Below are 20000 nucleotides of genomic sequence, written 5' to 3'. Positions count from 1 at the left end.
AGGATTGTGTCGATGTATACAGCGATACTCTGGACGTGGTAGTGTGGTGCACCCAGCTTGACCACTGGCTCAGTGTGTAGTGTGGATGTGTGTCGTCAGACGTCAGTTAGTAAACCCTTCCGTTAGTCCCGGTTAGTCCAGTCGGGGGCTCTTCCTTTCGGCTCACAGGCTCGACTTGACAGTGCTGCTCTGACCGAAGAGCACAGAGGAATAAATAGAAAATTCATCACATTCTTAAACGCACTTTAACGGCTAAACGTCACTGTAGTGTTAAAAGATCGATAACGATGGCAGCTCAGAAACCAACCAAAGTTTGTTATAAAACACACAAAAAATTCAGATGACTTAAAAACAAACTGTAGAGGTAGATATGGGCATATTCTGACTTATAACCATACTAGAATGTTGCTCCTGTAGTAAAAAGGATACACACTAAAAAGATAACATCCGTTGAACAATGTCTGGCCTCTTCAGAGGCCGAGGATCGGTCAGGACAGGGGGATGGATGGATACCAAAATGTCAATAAGAAAGACAGACAAAAAAAGACAACTCTTCCTTTAGATTAAAATAACATCTCCATGACAACAGCTTCAGGTCAAGTGAACAAACATGCCAGACCACTGGAGGGAGGGAGAAGTTGATGAAGGGGGGTGGAGGCGTCCTGCATGCAACATCACAGCTCCTGGAATGGTTCGTTAAAAAGTCGAATATACCATCATATGAAATATACCATCATATGAAATATACAACTCTGACAGAGAGGGAGAGTACTGCTCCGTCAGTCTCTTAAAAAACAAACAGACAGACAAACACACAGAGTATAAACAGACCGACAGACAAAGACAGTATAAACATCCCTCAGCTGTAGTGTTACACTTATAAAAAAACAAGACACTAAATCCATTTCCTGTCTTCTTGTTCCAATACAAATAGAAACCTATACACTCACTCTTTCTCCCTCCCCCTCTCTCTCTCTCGACACACACAACAACGCTGTCCTCCTATATGGAAGTGACCCCACCAACATGGAGGCTGCAATGTCATAATTAGGTTAGGTTAGGTTAGTTAGTTAGTTAGTAGTCGTTAACAATCACTATGACCAGGTGTTCTTCCTCTAGGTCGCCCAAAGTCCTCCTGGCGGTGTGGAGGTACTGCTGGGAGAACTTAGACGGGGGGAAGGCGTACAGCATGCCCCCCTTCTCCCCGCTCTTTGCCCCCCCCACGGGCAGGCTGATGACGCCCGCCGCCTCCTTGTTCCTGAGGTAGGTGACCAGGTGGCGTAGGAGGCGGACCTGCAGGCCGGGCTCCGGGGGAGGGGCCTGGCGGTCGATGGGGCCCTGCAGGGCGAGGAGGACCGTGTACCCGTCTGGACCGCCCTGCTTGACCCGCCGGGTCACCTCGTCCAGCCGGCTCTGGTCCATCCGCAGGCGCTGGGCGATCTTCAGCTGGGTGAGTGGCGCCCCGGCGTGGGGCGGCGGGGCCTCGGTGTCCTTCATCAGGGCGTGGAAGAACGCAGCGCCGCCCTCCAGCAGGAAGAAGTTGGTGGGGAAGCAGCTGTTCTTGAGGGCGAAGAACCCGTGCCAAGCCTTGGAGAGCGTCTGGGCGTACTCCGACAGCGTGCTGGGGGTCTTACCGTTGCCGTGGGCGTCCGAGAGGTTGTCGCCCCCGGCTCGGTGGTTGCGTTCAGGGTTCTTGTGGCGTCCGGCGGCGGGGGCCGTCTCGTGTCCGTCCTGACCCGCCCGGTCCTCGGCCGAGTGGCGCCCGCTGTCGGGGGTGTGGTCCTGGGGCTCCGTGGTGGAGTCGGGGGCTCGGACCCTGGCCCGGTCCGGGCTGGCGTCGGGGGAGGCCGGGCCGACCGGACCTCGCGCTTTAGACCTCCCCCCGCCCTCCGCCTGCCTGTCATTGGACAAGCTCCGGCTCCGCCTCCGGCGTCTCTCCTCCCAGCCCTTCGCCGGCCCCCCCGCCCCCTCTCTGTCCCTCTCCCTCTCCTTCAGCCAGCGCTCCCTGCTGCGGCTGCGTGCCACCGCCCGACCCCCCCTCTCCACCCGGCCAAAGGCGTCCACGTGGCCCCGCCTCTCTGTCCCTCTCTCCAGGCTCTTGGCGGGGCTGATGAGGTCGCGGTCCAGCAGGGCGGCCCTCTCTCTCTCCCGCTGGGCCAGGGTGTGCGTGGGCGATGAGCGCTCGCGGTCCCGGTCGCGGACCTTCAGCTCCCTCTCCAGGCTGCGCTCGCGGTGGCGCCCCCCATACCCCTCCGGCAGGAGGTCGAAGTGGGCGGGGCCGGGGACGGGCGGGGGGTACTGCTGGGGGAAGCTGCGGCCCTCCTCCACCTTGGCGAAGTCCACGCGCAGCCTGCGCTCGGCGCCGCCCAGGGCGAAGCCCCTCATCTGGGCGCAGGCGGCCTGCGCGGCGTCCAGGCTCTCGTACTGGATGTTGGCGGAGCTGTCCCCCTTCACGTAGTCGATGTTCCGGATGCTGCCGAAGCGGTCGAACTCCCGGGCCAGCGCCGCCAGAGAGTTGGCCGGGCCCAGCCCGCCCACCCACAGCCGGGTCGTCGGGTTGGCCTTCCCGTAGCCTATTTTAATCTGGTTCCCGCCCACCAGCCGCCCCTGCATGGCGACCTTCGCCCTATGGGCCATGTCCAGGTTCTGGAACTTCAGGAACGCGTAGGACCCGCCCTGCCCTCGGGCGGGCCTCTTGATCACCACCTCCTCGATAATCCCGTACTTGTCGAAACCTCGCCTCAGCTCCACCTCTGTCACGTTACCGTCCAGGTTCCCGATGAACAGATTCCTATTGGCTCGCTGGTCGTCTTCCGGTTTGATATCGTCGTGCTCGGCCGCCGCCACCGGAAGCCCGTATGGGCGGCCCCTCTCATCTAACATCCCGTAGAAGTCCCCCAGCAGGATCCTCTCCCTCTCTCGGCTCAGTCCCAGACCCTCCACCGGGTAGTGCCGCGGCGGTCGGACGGGGTCCCCCCGCATGTTGCCGCCGCCGCCGCCCACCCCGGGAGAGAGGGACCTCTGCCTGTACGGATATGGGCCCCCGTGTAGCGGCACGTAACCCACGTCCGGCGGCGGCGGCGTGCAGCTGCGGCGGCGCACGTACATGGGCTCCACCTTCAGGGGGCGGTCGTACAGGGTCAACCTCGACTTGGCGCGCCGGGCCTCCTTCGCGTCCTCCGTGTGGCGGAAGTTCACGTACGCCACCCGGCCCAGCTCGGGGGCGTGCGCCAGCTTGACGCTCACGTCGCCGAACCTCTTGAACTCGTGGAAGAGGCCGTCCTCCGCGTGCTCGTCGGAGAGCTGCGAGCCCAGGTTGCTGACGAGGAGGGTCTTGTACTCCAGGTTGCCCCCCGGTCCCCCCCGTCCTGGTCCCTCGGTCCCCCCCGCTTTGCTCTTGGGGGGAGGAGGCGGTGCGGTGGTCCGCAGCGGGGGGCGACCCACCAGGCCCAGTTCGTGGTGTTGGTGTTGTGTCTGACGGTGGTGGTGGAGGTGGAGGACGTCCTCCCTCACCTCCCTTACCTCCCTCCCCTCCCTCACCTCCCTCCCCTCCCTCCCCTCCCTCACCTCCCTCGAGCTCCGCCTCTTGTGGCGGCTCTGTTCCTGCAGCAGCAGGGCCAGCTGCCCGGGCTGCGGGGGGGCGAGGTCCTGCTCCCTGGTGGCGCGAGCCCCTGAGTCTCTGTCCCGTATCCCGTGTCCCGTATCCCGTATTCCGTGTCCCGTATCCCGTATCCGCTTAGCCAGAGCCCGCGAGACTGGGCTGCCCTCTCTGTCTCTCCCGGCCTGGCGCTTCATTCTTGCCAATGGATGGAGATGGAGCCCAAACTTTTGAGTGTCTGCAGCGGGAATAATCCTGTTTTTGCCGGTCTTAGAAGCGAATTTCGTCGATTTTCACAGCCGTTATACACAAACGAAGACTCACGTTATGTTACGGTGTTATCCGCGGGGTGAAGTGTTGGCGTAGTTTGAGAGTTAAAATGATAAACACGTTTAAAAACATGGTTAGCGTCAGTGGACCTGCAGCAACGCCGCCATCTTGGACAATAGGAATGCCGAGCGTTACACCAATGGGAGGGGTTTGAGGAGACGTCATCGTGACGACACGTGGAATGCTGGGGGCTGGGGTTCTTTCAAATCAAATTTAAATTCTTCCATCATCTTTTATTTAATATATCGTGACGTTAGAATTATACGGTTCTATCTCCATTTTTGTAAAAATTGAGTTTTTTTTTTACATAACCTGATCCATTAGGTGTTTATTAATGCCTGTGTGGTGTTATTTTTAAAATGTTAAAATGTTTGAGTTTGTAATTCATAAAATACAAAGGTTCCATCTCACAGAACATAATGGAATGTAAAAACGTTGATGCTCAATATCTCTGAACTACCCTAAACGGAGATAGAACCTTATCATTCTAAACGGAGATAGAACCGTATCATTCTAAACGGAGATAGAACCTTCTCATTCTAAACGGAGATAGAACCTTCTCATTCTAAACGGAGATAGAACCTTCTCATTCTAAACGGAGATAGAACCTTATCATTCTAAACGGAGATAGAACCTTATCATTCTAAGCTCACGTACAAACATTCAGACATAAAACACATTTTGAACCAACAGATGTTATGAAATAATATGATTAAATAATGATGTTGTGATGTTTTATGTCTGAATGTTTGAAAAACCCAAATTAAATACAATTATTATTGAATTTCAGGATTTAGAAAGTGAATGTTTTCATCATACTTACCGATAATAACACCCTCTGTGTATGTGTGTACAAGATGTAGTGAGTTGAATGTACACACAATAGGTTAAGTAGTGTCCTAGTTTATGGAACGTTCCCCCATAATACTGTGCTTATCAGTGCTGTCTTCCATTTCATCAATGTCTTTTCTTGTTACCCTTTTTAATGTAAAGTAACCTTCGAAAAGCACTTGAAATAAAATCTAATATTATTATTATTATTGTATCACAGTGAAGCACAGATTTAGTACGTGAACAGAAAGCAAAAGGCAAGAGCAACAAAATCTCACAATGTGGTTACAAATTAAACAGTTATCATAAATATGATCTTCCATCCCAGAATCGTCTCTCTCGATTGAGGTTATAGTCAAAAGGTCAAAAGTGCTGTTGGAAATTGTAAGCAAATCAACACCTCTCGAACCCTGCTCCGATGAACTCAACTCTGGACGAAATGAAAACATGAACATGTTTTCGATGCCAACATTTTGCAGGTGAGCAGTGTGCACTCAATTAAACATAAAAAAAATAATTCAAAATAATTGAACAGGGAAGTGTGTCCAAACTTTTGACTGGTACTGTATATATGTGGGAGAACTAGGGTTAGGATTAGGTGCTAGGGTGCTACAGTTAGGGGTAGGGTTAGGGATAGGGATGCCAGCATGTACCAAGTCGACGTAGCACCTAACCCTAACCCTAGTTTTCCCACATGTACCGTAACATATATATATATGAAATCCTTGCTCCATTTGAAGCACTCCTCTGTATTGGTGGGTAGAATCTCCGGATGCCCCGCCCCCCATCAGCTCTGTTGGACCTGACATCAGACCTGTTCTGCTGTCAGGTTCTCCATGTAAAGAGCCTGACTAGCCTCTATTCACACATCCACCACAGTACAAGCTTGCATAGTCACAATACACATTCCGCATTGAAAATGTACGAGTCAGACTTCATTTGCAGAATTTGCTCTGCAAGTAAGTTCAACATTTACATTTCATGTCTGACAATTTGGATCTACTAGCAAACACAACCGTGACGTCAGACATGGAGTTTTCCATCTTTTAATGAAAAAGTAGCACAGTTATTATAAACATCAGGTCTTACATGAAAGAACAGCATTATTTATCCTTTAAAGTCTGTCCTCTCTCATCTATCTCCTCCACTGATAACACATTTGTCAAACAATAAAAAGTCTATCCCTTTCAAAAAACAAACTAAGGTCGTGTGTGTCAGGTCACTCAGGTGGTTCCCCACCCCAAAAACTACCCCCCCGCCCCCCCCCGCACGCGCGCTCCAATCCATGCCCCCCCAGCAGCAGTCACATGTTAAAACTCAGTCCGTGCCTTGGCTGCGTTGGGGGCGTACTTGGGCATCAGTTCATTGATCTTGCGGATGAAGTCGGACTTCTCAGCGCAGCCTTTACACGACTCTCCCCACTCCTCCAGAATCTTCTTCAGGTCCTTCACCTTCAGCTTCTTCAGGTCCACCGTGCTCAGATCCACCTGTTTATCTGCACAAGTAATAAACACATTATTACTGGGACAACACAACACATACATACATTATTACTGGGACATAGTCTTTGTTAACTGTATGGTATTTGTGCATCAACACCTGAAGTTCCATCCCTCCATCCATCCTATTGTTCATGACATGAAGCCCCCCAGTTGAGGAGTAAACAGGTATAAACAGGCCTCTGGAAATACGCAAATTCAGGAACCGAGAACAGGAGAGGAGAGACTGCACAGGAGAGAAACATAAAGGCAGTCGACTGCTGACTAACACTGCCTGCAGATAGACGTCATCATCCCTGATCTGACTGAGCTCAGCTGTAGCCAATTTCTGTCACTATAGCTACCATGACAACCATGACATCTGACACATCCCACTACAGAAAAGGTGGCTAACACAACCCTACACAGACTTGTAGCCAGGCTAGTGTACAGTACAACACGAACACAACCCTACACAGACCTTTAGCTAGTCTAGTGTACACTATAACACGAACACAACTCTACACAGACCTCTAGCCAGGCTAGTGTACACAACAACACAACCCTACTATCCAGGTGAGTGTACACTACAACACAACCCTACTATCCAGGTGAGTGTATAGTGACCAGCCGTAAAACAACCCTACACCGACCTCTAACCAGACTAGTGTACAGTACAACACTACCTCTAGACAGGTGAGTGTACAGTACAAGTCGGTATGGTGCTAATTTATTAGCATCTCCATCCAATGGGCTGTACTGCTGCATACATTAACCACCGTGTAGAAGGCTGTTTGCATCTCAACCAAGGGAGGTAAAAGGACACTTGAAAATCACTTGCAAGTCTATTTCTCATCAGTCCACCAAATCACTATGGCAGGAAACTAAATCTGTGCTTGTCATTAGGCTGATTACGAGGCTGTCGAGAACTGCTTTAACTCTCTCAGGGCAGTCGCTCGCATGGCGGTCGGCATCAGAAGGCTGGTAATTCGATCCCCGAGGAGGGCAAGCTACGCTACCGCCGTTCACTACAATACTCAGCCGCCTGAGTTTATACTGGGCTGGTCTCGCGTAGCCACACCTCCAATCACATCACGTTGCTTCCACATCTGCTTCGGAGATGTCAGGAGATTGTTCGATCAGCCGAAGTGGCTTGGCTTGAACTGGACAGAGCGATGGGAGAATGTGCAGCTCGCAATTTCATTGGATGTTACATTCCAAGAACCCTCCCCCCACATACCCGTAGAACGGTTGCTTGTTGATATGGGCATCGTCTTTTCCTGACTGAGTGGGACTATTTTAATTTTCACTTTCACTGAAAGAAAAAAAACTGAACTGTGTTCTTTTGGAGCTCCGCCCAAGCCAAGTATTTGATTGGTTTGACGGGTAGGGTTGCCAACTGTCCCATATTAGCCGGCATGTTCTGTATTTTGGCCTGGATGAATAAACGGGACCTCCCTTGTCCTGTGTAGCTACTTTCTGCAGAAGACCTCCCCAGGTCTGTACGCACCGTATTTCAGTTCACATATCTGTCCGTCCAGCTTCTTTAGCTTCTCACAGATCTTCTCCACGGGGACATGGTAGGCCAGGGGTTTGGACACCTCGTTGACGATCTTAGTGGCCGCATCGCTGGTCGCTCCGATATAGTAACACTGGGATGAGGGAAAGACAAAAACCACAATCACCCACATACACTGGGACACTAGTTCTACACACGTTTCGTTGACGTAGCATTCATTGTACATACTTGAACACATCTCATGAATCACATAGACTGTACACGAATGCGTCACAGGGGAGAAACATCGGTTCAGTATACGTACAAATCGGTTTTCTTTGCCTTTGACATCTTTGCATGTCTTGACGAGGGCTTTCTCGATGTCTACGCTGTTGAATTTCACCTCGTTGTCCTTCAACGACTGGTAGAACCTTCCCAGGAAGCTGACGCACACTGACACATGAAACACAAGACAGAACAATTAGCGAGGTCATCACATGAGACTTCACGAAGCATTCATTGTAACATTCCCATCCCGTACACTTCAGGGAAGACAGGAGATAGAGCTGAAGTCTTTTGATGATAAAAGAGAGTCATCATACATTGATAAGATCACCATATCATGGTTAACCCTAACCCCTTGAGCTACCGGCAGGAAATCATCATTATCTTTACTACGATCACATGGTAGTCGTGACGTTAGAATTATAAGGTTCTATCTCCATTTTTGTCAAAATTGAGTTTTTTACATAATCATGCCTGTGTGGTGTTATTTTTTAAAATGTTGACATTTTTGAGTTAGTGATTAATAAAATACAAAGGTTCCATCTCACAAAACATAATGGAATGTAAAAACTTTGACGCTCAATATCTCTGAACTGCCCTAAACGGAGATAGAACCTTCTCATTCTAAACGGAGATAGAACCTTATCATTCTAAACGGAGATAGAACCTTCTCATTCTAAACGGAGATAGAACCTTCTCATTCTAAACGGAGATAGAACCTTCTCATTCTAAACGGAGATAGAACCTTCTCATTCTAAACGGAGATAGAACCTTATCATTCTAAAGGTGAGAGCATCATTCTCCAGGGCTAGAAACAGACAACTTCTACTCCTTAAAGAATCTAGGCTTATTTCGATAGGTCTCGCGAGACTCCTATAAAGAAATCCAGACTTATTTTGATAAACCCTCGCGAGACTTAGAGAGGAGCAGCCAAACCGACAAACATAGCCTAAATATGTGGCTCTAAAACTTGGTTAACCAATGTTCCACCTTGGCTAGCCAAGCTAAGCTAACGTTATCACAGAGATGTAAATATCTATGAACATAAAAACAAACTCACCTTCGCATTGTCCATCTTTCAACGCTTCGCTACCGCTAGGCACCAACACAAGCGCAATGGCCACCGACAGACCGCTTAAACATAACATTTTACAGCGAAATATATATAAGTTAAATCTAATAGAAAATATATCTAGCCACTATGTCTGTGTATACACATGAGCTGCCTCTCTGACTCGCCGGTACTAAAGCACGCAATGTCCTGACTCCTGATGAACCACGTCCCCCTAATGTAGGCTTCCTATTGGTTGTCCTGACCGTCAATCTCTGCTCTTCTCCACGCACCTCCCGCTGATTGGACGGGAGCGCTTCAATCCGGGGATTGAAGTCCAGTTGGCGCCTTCCGATTGGGCTAGAGCTCTCACAGGACGTGAGAGGTAGAGAGGTAGAAATGCCGTTTATAGAACAGACACGGGTTCTTTTAACCGTAGGAACGCTGCACGGAGACACTTCTATATTGACATGTCTATGTCATACACTATCGCACTGGGATAGGAATACTCTGATTAAATTGTGCTAATATTTGCCATGCCACACATGCCATTAATCATAAGTCAAACACAGTAAGTTAAGAAACGGATAAGACCGAAACTATTGACATCGACTGTGTGCATACACTTTGATTATTTGCATTATCTGTTTTCTATTGTTGGTAAATATGTAAATACGTAAATAAATTTGATTTAATAAAAAACATATTATATTAATATTGAAGTTAACTGTAGATTATTATTATTATTATTATTATTATTAATCTCTGAGTATTGGAGAAGGGGTAGGATTAAATAAGCTTATGCTTCTTCCTACTCCTTTTCGGACATGTTAAGTACAAATTTTTTTTTTGTGTGTGTTGTTATAACTATTTATTTTTTCACATGTTCGAAATAAAGCTTTCATTCATTCATTCATTCATTCATTATTCACAATATACAACGTTTATGATGTTGTGTAATTGAATGGAAACGTTAATCAGGATCTAATCTACTGGGACTAATGTGTGTGTGTCCTTGTTAAAACCAAGAAATCAGTTGAAATATCAGTCAGGAATGCAAGATAACTGCATCATACGCTACATTGTTCATTGCTTAGTAAGCATCATTTATAATCGTTCTACTGATGACATTAAACCCATGAAATAAGGACAGGCTGAAGCGTCAGTGAGTCAATAAAACATGATCTTTAATGTTAGGCATTAATAATGAATTTCCACATCACAGCAGTTAAGTGAGTAGGAAAAAGTGTGTATTTACATCTAAAATCCACATCACAGTTTATTCATGCTAACACAATATATACAAGAAATTACTTGTAGAGTAATTGTACAAAGATTTTCATATTCCTTAGTGGTAAAACTTAACATAATGTGTCCAAACCAAATCGTCTTCGATGCAAAATACACAAAATAATCAATTATGCAAATAAAAGTCACGTTTTTTGTTTGTTGTATGTTTTGTTGTTTCTAGTTTTAAAAACACATTTACATCAGAAAGTACAAGGCAGACAATTAATCACAATCTATACACGGTTTGCCCTTTTTAACCTTATAAATACACAGCTGCATGACTATTTACACAGAGCAAAGCCTGGACACAGCTGGTCTGAACAACTCAAATGGTTTCAGAAGTGTATCCCCTGTCCTAACGCAGTTCATCATATATACAAGAAACAAAAATGAAAAAGCATTTTCCAATTCATTTCCACCCTTCCAATAACCTCCCATTATACTCTCTCTTTTAAACGACTACCACTCCTGGCACTCAAACACAGTTCCATTCAGCTAAACACACTCAAAACACACAGATCGGATTGGTCACAGTAACTGATTGTGAATGTAGATGTGTAGTGTAGCTTTAATTTCACAAGCAGCGGCCAGGTATCACCACATCAAACCAGATCTCCCTGTTCTAGCCCCCCCCCCCCCCGGGCCACACAGGAGCAGACTTCATGCCAAAGGAACAGGAATCCTTTGTCAAGGAAATACAAAATCAAAACAGCTTCAATTCAAATGCTTCTACTTCTGGTCTCTCAAACCACTCGACATACCAGTTCTCTCATGAAAAATATGTACAATTATTTTATATAATCTTGTTTCACAGCTCTTAAAGTGATTAATTCCTTCATCGTGTATACCAGTTCAGGACTGTATATTCCTCATTTTTGAATGAAATGATTAGCAATGCTTTTGGAACGGTAGGAATTGGCCCTCGGCAAAGCATTCATCTCTGAAACCAACACGCAACAAACATGAGCTCTCTGCTCATATACACTAGGCATGGCGGAGGAAAGCTGAAACATTTAAAACAAAGTCCTTTGGGTGAATAAGAACAAGGAGGGAAAACTCCTACTTGGATGAATCATGTCAGTAAAAGGTTCATCTTAACAAAATGGCGAGACTTTGCATAGGTTATACACACAACATGTTATTATGTCAATGTCACTATTGTTTATTCCAAGGTACATTTCCCCATGGCTCTGTTTATATATATATATATATATATATATATATATATATATATATATATATATATATATATATATATACTCTTTATATACTTTAAAAAAAGATTTAAAGATTGCTTTTAATGAGAGTCCAATTTTGAGTATTCTATTGAGGCAAGTTAAAAGGAGAATAGTGGGGAACTCAGAGTTGTTAGGGTTGGGCAGAAGGTCATACAGAAGGTCTTGTAGAAGGTCGTACAAAAGGTCATACAGAAGTTCCTACAGTAGGGACATGCACTTGGTACACTCCCTCTGCGTTTCATCATCAAACAGAGAACGATCATCACAAAAATAAACAAACAAACCGTGTGAGCGACAGGACTCCATCGCTTTGACAATGTGTTATAGGGGGTTACATATACACAATATTATAATATGTGCGCAAATATCATATATTATATTCTCAATCAGCTACACATAAGCATACGAATGAAATGAAATTCAGTCCAAAAAAAAGAAAGTCCTTCTACAGGAGAAGACATGCATCACTCAGGTGTACGTCCCTTCTGGAAGTTCAGGATGGAAGCTTCCTCGGTAATGTCGGTCGCCATGGTGACGGTGGACAAGAGAGCACCTTCAGAAATGCTCTCGAGATGAGATGGTAGAAACAAAGCCAGTGTTGTCATGACGAATGAGGATATCTTCTTAACACACTCCAACAACCAAAGACCCGTCAGTGCTTTCCGGTAACTGCTTTTGAGAATAATGCCCTTGAAAAAAGTAAATTCCCGGGTGTATTTCAATACGTGTCTGTATCCCGAAAAATCCCATTTCTCTCCCAAGTCCTTGAGCGTATCATCCAGTATGATATTGTATCATTGTCAATGACATGAACATATATTTACATAGATTAAGACCAGTCTTATAAATAATGAAAAAAAGAAATACCCACAAGAGTATCGAATCCCCCTTTTAACTATCCAAAACATCAGTCTACACAGAGCCACGACCACAACACCACACCTGAACAACAAGCTGGGAGGAAGAGAGGAGGAGAGGAGAGGAGAGGAGAAGAGAGGAGAGGAGAGGAGAGGAGAGGAGAGGGTAGCGGAGAGGAGAGGAGAAGAGAAGAGAAGAGAAGAGAAGAGAAGAGAAGAGAAGAGAAGAGAAGAGAAGAGAAGAGAAGAGAAGAGAAGAGAAGAGAAGAGAAGAGAAGAGAAGAGAAGAGAAGAGAAGAGAGGAGAGGAGAGGAGAGGAAAGGAGAGGAGAGGAGAGGAGAGGAGAGGAGGGGAGAGGTGTCAGATGTGATTGTGATCCAGGCAGAGAGTCTGTCTACGGCCCTAGAGAAGCACACAGCTGTGTGTTCGAGGCCCATCAGCAGGAAGCCAGGGTACAGGAGGGTGTCCCAGGGTACAGGAGGGTCTCTTAGGGTACAGGAGGGTCTCCTAGAGTACAGGAGGGTCTCCTAGAGTACAGGAGGGTCTCCCAGGTTACAGAAGGGTCTCACAGTGTCAAACGCTTCCAGAAGCCCACAGTTGAAACATCAGTAAGTCAGCAGTGAACGATGAGCTGGATAGTTACCAGGTATTCATGTTTAGAAACAAGGATTGGAACTCTCCACAGCTCCGATGTCACCTGACACCTCTACTACAACCACTACTACTACTACTACTACTACTACTACTACTACTACTATTCCTAGCAGGGCGTCAAAGGAGGTGTCATGAACATGCACGCATGAAAGTACCGACAAAAAAAGAAAGAAACACATATACAAATAGTTGGTTATTTTCTATAAACACCATCCGTCTTAAGTGTGTCCCTCTTCTCTCCCTGTCCCGGAGGACCGGTGCACCAATCACCAAGCAGCTGTCACTGTCGAGGTCTGTCCTCTTGCATATTGTCAACACAGATTCACCTCAAACTCCCCTCAGTCAATACCACAGGATCCATTATCAACAATCTCACTATATTATATTATATATATATATACGTCTTCTGCTCCTCTAAAAATATAGACTTCTGTTTGTATGGTGTGTTGGCTGCCAACTGAACGGAAAATAACTGAACCCCCCCCCCTTAACCTGTCAGAATTAAAACTCTGCAGACTGACATGTTTGAGATGGCTCACTGTGGCCTGTGGATGATGGTGCTGCAGCGTTTAGGCCAGGGTTTATCACAGCAGTAAACAGCACAGTAATGAACCCTGACAATCGTGTTTAAACCAGTTAATGTCGAGGCTGGGCTGGCTATTAAGAGGCTGGGGGGAAGTGTTAATGTGTGTGTGTGTGTGTGTGTGCATGTGTGTGTGTGTGTGTGAGAGAGAGAGAGAGAGAGAGATTGGGTAGTTTGCAGTATTTCACAAACATCTCTAGTCATCAATCCTTGTTTCTCCTAATTTGGGTTAGGGTTAATCTGTTAGCTGTAGAGGTCACTACCATTACCACTGACCAAAACTCCAAGCCTACAATGTCTGAACACCTGCATGTCTTCTGGGTATTAAAAATAATAAGCATGTGTAATATAAACATCATCTCAATTATCATCCACCCAAACCCCACTACAACCTAAATCACCATTGATTTTAAAAAAATGAATGTGAATTCAAAAAGGTTTTTGGTGCTCGACAACTAAGTGCTAAAGTGCTGATCTAACTAAACAGGGAAGTGTTATATTAATGAATTCACGTGATTCCCGTGATTTACATCTTTGTGCAATGATTCCAGATGTGGAACTCGTGGAATCATCAATAACAATCGATTGACTCGAAACCACGAGTCTCAAAAGGTAGTTGTACTGTATCTGTGCAATCTCAGAGATAGGGATTAGTGACAGAAATCTCTAACTAATCACATTCAGGATCCTATCTTTCCCAGGGTTCATCCAGTGCAAGCAGTCAAATAAAAAGACGTGACGACAGGTTTCATCACACAGAGGAACACACCGTGTCCAGCTCCTACCAGAACCTCCGCTTTGTAAACATTCCCACAGGCGCGCACATACCTGTACAGCACACATACACACACACACACCTGTACCATACACACACCTACACAGTACACACACACCTGTACCGTATACACAGTCACTCACTCACTGTGGGACGAGATAAAAGGGAAAAGAGTCGGCCAGCACTGGGGAGGGGACAGGCTGTTGGACCCATAGAAACAGACTCAATAGAATGCCGTTCTATTTCTATGACATCTCTCTTCCTGGTCTCATCCCTCTGTTCTGACCCTCATCCAGCCACGCCCCCGGCACCAGCCAGCCACGTCCACTCATAACCCAGCCGTGCCCAATCCTACACTAGCCACGCCCACTTGTAACCCAGTCACACCGACTCCTCCACTGGCCACACCTACTTCTACACTAGCCAGCTCGCCACGCCACTCCTACGATGGCCATGCCTACTCCTGCCCCAGCCCCTCCTACTCCTCGGTGACGCCGTGCTCCCAAGCCACCTTGGCTTGCTCCTCCTTGGTGCCGGAGGCCATCAGAGGTTGGGAGATCTTGCGGGGCATGGGTCTGGGGACGACGGGCCGGGTCTCCTCCTCTGGGATGCAGCCCTCCCTGAGGTAGGGCTTGGGGGGCAGGGCCGGGGGGGGCTCCTGGTGTTGTTGTTGGTGGTGGTGGTGGTGGTGTCGGAGGTGGTGGTGGTGGGGGAGGCCGTGCTGGAGGAGCAGGGGGGGGTGTCCCTCCGGCGGGGGGGCGGGGGCGGGGCCCGGGCCCGGGGTCACGTCCCCGGGGGCGGAGTGGCTGCGGCAGGGCGGGGTCTGGGCCGGGTCCAGCAGCGCCTCGGGCTCGGAGACGCTGTAGCGGACGGGGAGGTAGGGCGGCGACGTCTCCAGCTCCTCCGAGTCCGTGGTCCATGTCTGGCTGGGGGCGGAGGAGTCCAGGGTGTCGGCGCGGGCCGGGGGCTCCGAGGAGGAGGAGGGGCCGAAGTTGCTCTCGCTGAGGGAGGAGACGCCGCTGCTGGCGCTGCCGGAGAGGGTGGAGCTACTGCCATCCAGGCCGCAGGGGGGACTGGTGGGCGAGGCAGGTATAGGGTGCAGGGGAGACTGTGGAAGACACACACACACACACACACACACACACACGCCACATATTTACTCTGTGTTGTCTTGGAGACTCATTTTCAAGGTTCACCCCAGATAATGTCAGAGTGTTTTCTGTGCCACACTGTGAACTTAGTAGCGCCAGAAGGTAAACATTGAACTAATTAAACGACATATTTCGTCATTATCTTTGAGTGACTAAATCTTTGATCGCCAACGACATTATTGTTCAAAACTACAGCGGAAGAGAATGCATCGTTATGATGTTTCTTAGAGAATTCTGCGTTTTAGTTGGTGTTTTTTTGGCGCATTTTGACGCGAATAAACGTGAGTCGTGGTTTTGATGACACGATCCAGCGCCACGCTGTTCAGGTGCATCCTGGGGAGAACACTGCAGACCTCAGAGGCCAGCGTTCCCTGTAGGACTAACCCTAATAATAGTCATAATAATAATAGAACATTATAATACAAACGTCATGTGTGGGTGTGGGTGTGTGTGTGTGTGTGAATTCTCAAGGAGAGGAGTGAGGATGGGTTCCTCTGTGCTCAAGTATTCATGAACATGACAGGGCAGCCAGACTGAAACACACCGTGAGAATACACACAACAGTACAAGCACACACACACAATCATGTACAACATACAAGCACACACACACACACACACACACACACACACACACACACACACACACACACCGAGCTCTTTATGGAAGACCCTAAAGCCCCAGGTGATGCAGAGTGACGAACACACTGGAGGGAGACTAGAGGAGGGGGTCACAGGGTCACAGCAGGGTCAGAGGTCACAGGGGTCAGACAGTGCTCGGGGGCGGGTACCTTTCGTAAAGAGCGCGCGGGGAGGGCTGGAGGGAGGTCGCTGCTCTGGTGGTTGAAAGCATCAAAGTGCATGGTGAAGTGTCCTACAGGGGGAGACACAGTAGGACAGAACAGGGTTGGAACACACACACACACACACACACACACACTGAGCTAAACACATACACACACACACACCGAGCTAAACACACACACACACACTCACATACACCGAGTTTAACACACAGGCACACAGACACACACACCGAGCTTAACACACACACACACACACACACACACACACACACACACACACACACACACACACACCGATCTAAACACCCAGACATCTGGATAGGACCCCTAGCCCCGCCACCCTACACCCCTGTGGATATCTGAGAGGATCTGATTTGGTTAAAGCTGTATGAATATTAGATCTATCCCGTTCTCTGATTGGCTCAGTGGAATGCTGCTTACACCAATCCAATCCTCTCAGATCTGCAGGGGGGAGTAGGGAGTAGAGGCTGGAGGCTGGAGGCTAGGGGTTGATCTGGGATCGGCCGGTCGCAAGGGGAGGCAGGCTGAGGTCGAAATCGGAGGACGGGCTCATTGTAATGCATGGAAGGGTATATCAACCATGTGTGTCATCCGATTTCTACCTCCACCAGCCTCCCCAGGCCAGGAGAGCAGTACACTGATTCAGAGGCAGATGGAGAAGAGGAGGTTGGGGGGTTGGGGGGTGAGGTGGGAGTGGGGGGTGAGGAGGGGGATGGGCGGTGGGGGGGGTGACACAGGGCTGGTTCCATTCTAACACCTAAAGACACAGGAGGAGAAGGCATCTAAGACAGGTCAGAGGTCAAAAGTCAAAGAGGAAGTTGAATTCTATCAGGAGGATCGTCATGGATACTTACCACAGAGAACGAGGCACAAGATGGCATCACAACACACACACACACATACACACACACACACACACGTACGCATGCACACTCACTCACGCACACACACACACGCAAATACACACTCGCAAACACACAGACACACATGCACATACATGTACAGCACACTCACACAGACGCTCACAGCGGAAAAAATCGAAATAAAAATCGAAATAAAAGCTAAAGCCGTTAGGTGTGATGATGTCACCCTGGTTCCCTGGTCTTACCGTGGGGGGGCAGGCTGCGGGGGGGCACGGGGGGCGCCATCACACTGCCCACGTGGGCGGACAGGAAGGGCATGGTCTCCCGGGTGCCACTGTCCAGACTCCAGCTGCTGGGGGTGGTGAGGACTGGAGGGGCAGGGGGGGTAGGGGGGTGACCACACAGGAGGTTACAACTCAGCCACCATCACAGTTACGCTCCATAGGCGACGGACACGCAAACACCACGAGAAGACCCCCGCCTCTGATCTCCACGCTGTTTTCTGATCGGTGCCGTACTGTTAGGCTTACGTTAGGATTCTGAACATCTTTCGGATGATTTCTCCCATTTTAAGCTTCATGATTATTATCCTCATCAACGTCATCGTCATCATCATCATCAACATCATCATCATCTTCGTCGTCATCATCATTTTAATCAGTATAATAATCATCATAACATTTGTACATGATATGATTTCAAAGATTGTTGTCAGACACACTACATGGCCAAAAGTATGTGGACAGCTGAATACGTGCTTGTTGAACATCTCATTCCAAAACCATGGGGACTGATATCGAGTTGGTCCCCCTTATGCTATGCTATACTCATCAAAACTCAAGCAAGGAAAAATCACTTCCTTTTATTCCATATGGTCCTTAGATTGGACGAGAGTCCCATTTTCAAAATAAAAGTTTTATAGATATCTATCTAGATAGATGGGCCAAAGTACCACTTTCAAAAAAGTGTTTTCATAAATAATAATAAAACGGTTGGCTCAGCCTCCCCCCAGCCTCCCCCAGCCTCCCCCCAGCCTCCCCCAGCCTCCCCCAGCCTCCCCCCAGCCTCCCCCCAGCCTCCCCCAAGCCTCCCCCAGCCTCCCCCCAGCCTCCCCCCAGCCTCCCCAGGTTTGTTCCTAATAAGCCACTTTAGGAAGTGACAGGAGAGGTGGTGGATAAAGGTCATGAATTAGGAGGGTGAGAGAACAAACACACACACACACACACACACACAGACCAAATGGAGGACAAATGATACATTTTCTGTTTGAAAAGGGTCAACGGTTAACAGAGACGGCCCGCACCTTTCTCAGCCACTGATAGGTTGGGGTCGCTGCAGGGCTTGCATGGACCAATCACCTGGTGGAACAGCGCTCGCTGGAAATTGGTTGGCTGAGAGACAGGAAGAATAAATACAAACATCACATGCTTTTCATTATTAAGTGGAATATGGAGCAGTAGTTAGGTAGAAACACACACTGGTCATCTCTATCACTATGCAATAATATGGATGATGTTGTGGTGATATTGTAGTGGTGTTGTGGTGATGGTGATGTAGTGGTGTTGTGGTGATGTGGCGATGTTGTGGTGATGTTGTAGTGATGTTGTGGTGATGTTGTAGTGGAGTTGTAGTGGTGATGTTGGGGTGTTGTGGTGATGTTGTAGTGATGGTGATGTTGTGGTGATGTTGTAGTAGTGGTGATGTTGTAGTGGTGTTGTGGTGATGTTGTAGTGATGGTGATGTTGTGGTGATGTTGTAGTGGTGTTGTGGTGTTGTGGTGATGTTGTAGTGATGGTGATGTTGTGGTGGTGTTGTGGTGATGTTGTGGTGATGTTGTAGTGGTGATGTTGTAGTGGTGATGTGGTGGTGGTGTTGTGGTGATGTAGTGGTGATGTAGTGGTGTTGTGGTGAGGGTGATGTTGTGGTGATGTAGTGGTGATGTTGTAGTGGTGTTGTGGTGATGTTGTGGTGATGTTGTGGTGATGTTGTAGTGGTGTTGTGGTGATGTTGTGGTGATGTTGTGGTGATGTAGTGGTGTTGTGGTGATGGTGATGTAGTGGTGATATTGTAGTGGTGTTGTGGTGATGGTGATTTTGTGGTGATGTTGTGGTGATGTAGTGGTGATGGTGATGTAGTGGTGATGTGGTGATGTTGTGGTGATGTTGTAGCAGTGTTGTGGTGATGGTGATGTTGTAGTGGTGTTGTGGTGATGTTGTGGTGATGAAGATGTTGTGGTGATGTTGTGATGTTGTAGTGATGATGTGGCGATGTTGTGGTGATGTTGTGATGTTGTAGTGATGTTGTGGTGATATTGTGATGTTGTAGTGGTGTTGTGGTGATGGTGATGTAGTGGTGATGTAGTGGTGTTGTGGTGATGTGGCGATGTTGTAGTGGTGTTGTGGTGATGTAGTGGTGATGTAGTGGTGTTGTGGTGAGGGTGATGTTGTGGTGATGTAGTGGTGATGTTGTAGTGGTGTTGTGGTGATGTTGTGGTGATGTTGTAGTGGTGTTGTGGTGATGTTGTGGTGATGTTGTGGTGATGTAGTGGTGTTGTGGTGATGGTGATGTAGTGGTGATATTGTAGTGGTGTTGTGGTGATGGTGATTTTGTGGTGATGTTGTGGTGATGTAGTGGTGATGGTGATGTAGTGGTGATGTGGTGATGTTGTGGTGATGTTGTAGCAGTGTTGTGG

At 48.0% G+C, this 20000-nt stretch overlaps 3 protein-coding genes across 8 annotated transcripts in view; all 3 read right to left on the bottom strand.

Moving 5' to 3' along the window:
- The window catches only part of rbm15b (RNA binding motif protein 15B), a gene marked incomplete at its 5' end in the record, with an annotated part of 3898 nt that extends 103 nt beyond the window's left edge, over positions 1–3795 (bottom strand). Inside the window, 2 exons of the mRNA XM_080545825.1 lie at positions 1–3480; positions 3568–3795. The exon at positions 1–3480 is cut by the window's left edge and continues 103 nt beyond it. Of these exons, the coding sequence (XP_080401951.1) occupies positions 1075–3480; positions 3568–3795 (2634 nt within the window). The 3' untranslated portion in view covers positions 1–1074. The remainder of the gene's footprint in view (positions 3481–3567) is intronic.
- Positions 3796–6019: 2224 nt separating this feature from the next.
- manf (mesencephalic astrocyte-derived neurotrophic factor) lies at positions 6020–9255 on the bottom strand. The gene is made up of 4 exons (XM_080545860.1): positions 9081–9255; positions 8061–8188; positions 7748–7889; positions 6020–6254 (listed from the first exon to the last, which is right to left on the bottom strand). Exons 1-4 carry the CDS (start codon positions 9166–9168, stop codon positions 6070–6072), a joined length of 543 nt encoding a protein of 180 aa, XP_080401986.1. The 5' UTR covers positions 9169–9255; the 3' UTR covers positions 6020–6069.
- A 5691-nt stretch (positions 9256–14946) lies between these two features.
- Positions 14947–20000, bottom strand: part of dock3 (dedicator of cytokinesis 3) — a gene marked incomplete at both ends in the record, with an annotated part of 160152 nt that continues 155098 nt past the window's right edge. For 4 of the 6 annotated variants that reach the window (XM_080545853.1, XM_080545855.1, XM_080545856.1 and 1 more), the window contains 4 exons: positions 14947–15576; positions 16410–16492; positions 17554–17676; positions 18612–18699. In XM_080545853.1, coding sequence (XP_080401979.1) covers positions 14947–15576; positions 16410–16492; positions 17554–17676; positions 18612–18699 — 924 coding nt within the window. Of the gene's footprint in view, positions 15577–16409; positions 16493–17553; positions 17677–18611; positions 18715–20000 lie in introns of all 6 variants that reach the window. The other 2 variants (XM_080545858.1, XM_080545854.1) reach the window with 2 other exon arrangements.

This window comes from Nansenia antarctica, assembly GCF_963989245.1.
Source record: "Nansenia antarctica genome assembly, chromosome: 15".
Lineage (NCBI taxonomy): Eukaryota > Metazoa > Chordata > Actinopteri > Argentiniformes > Microstomatidae > Nansenia > Nansenia antarctica.
Note: the sequence above shows the minus strand (reverse complement) of the source record. Positions and strands in the feature narration are given on the sequence as shown.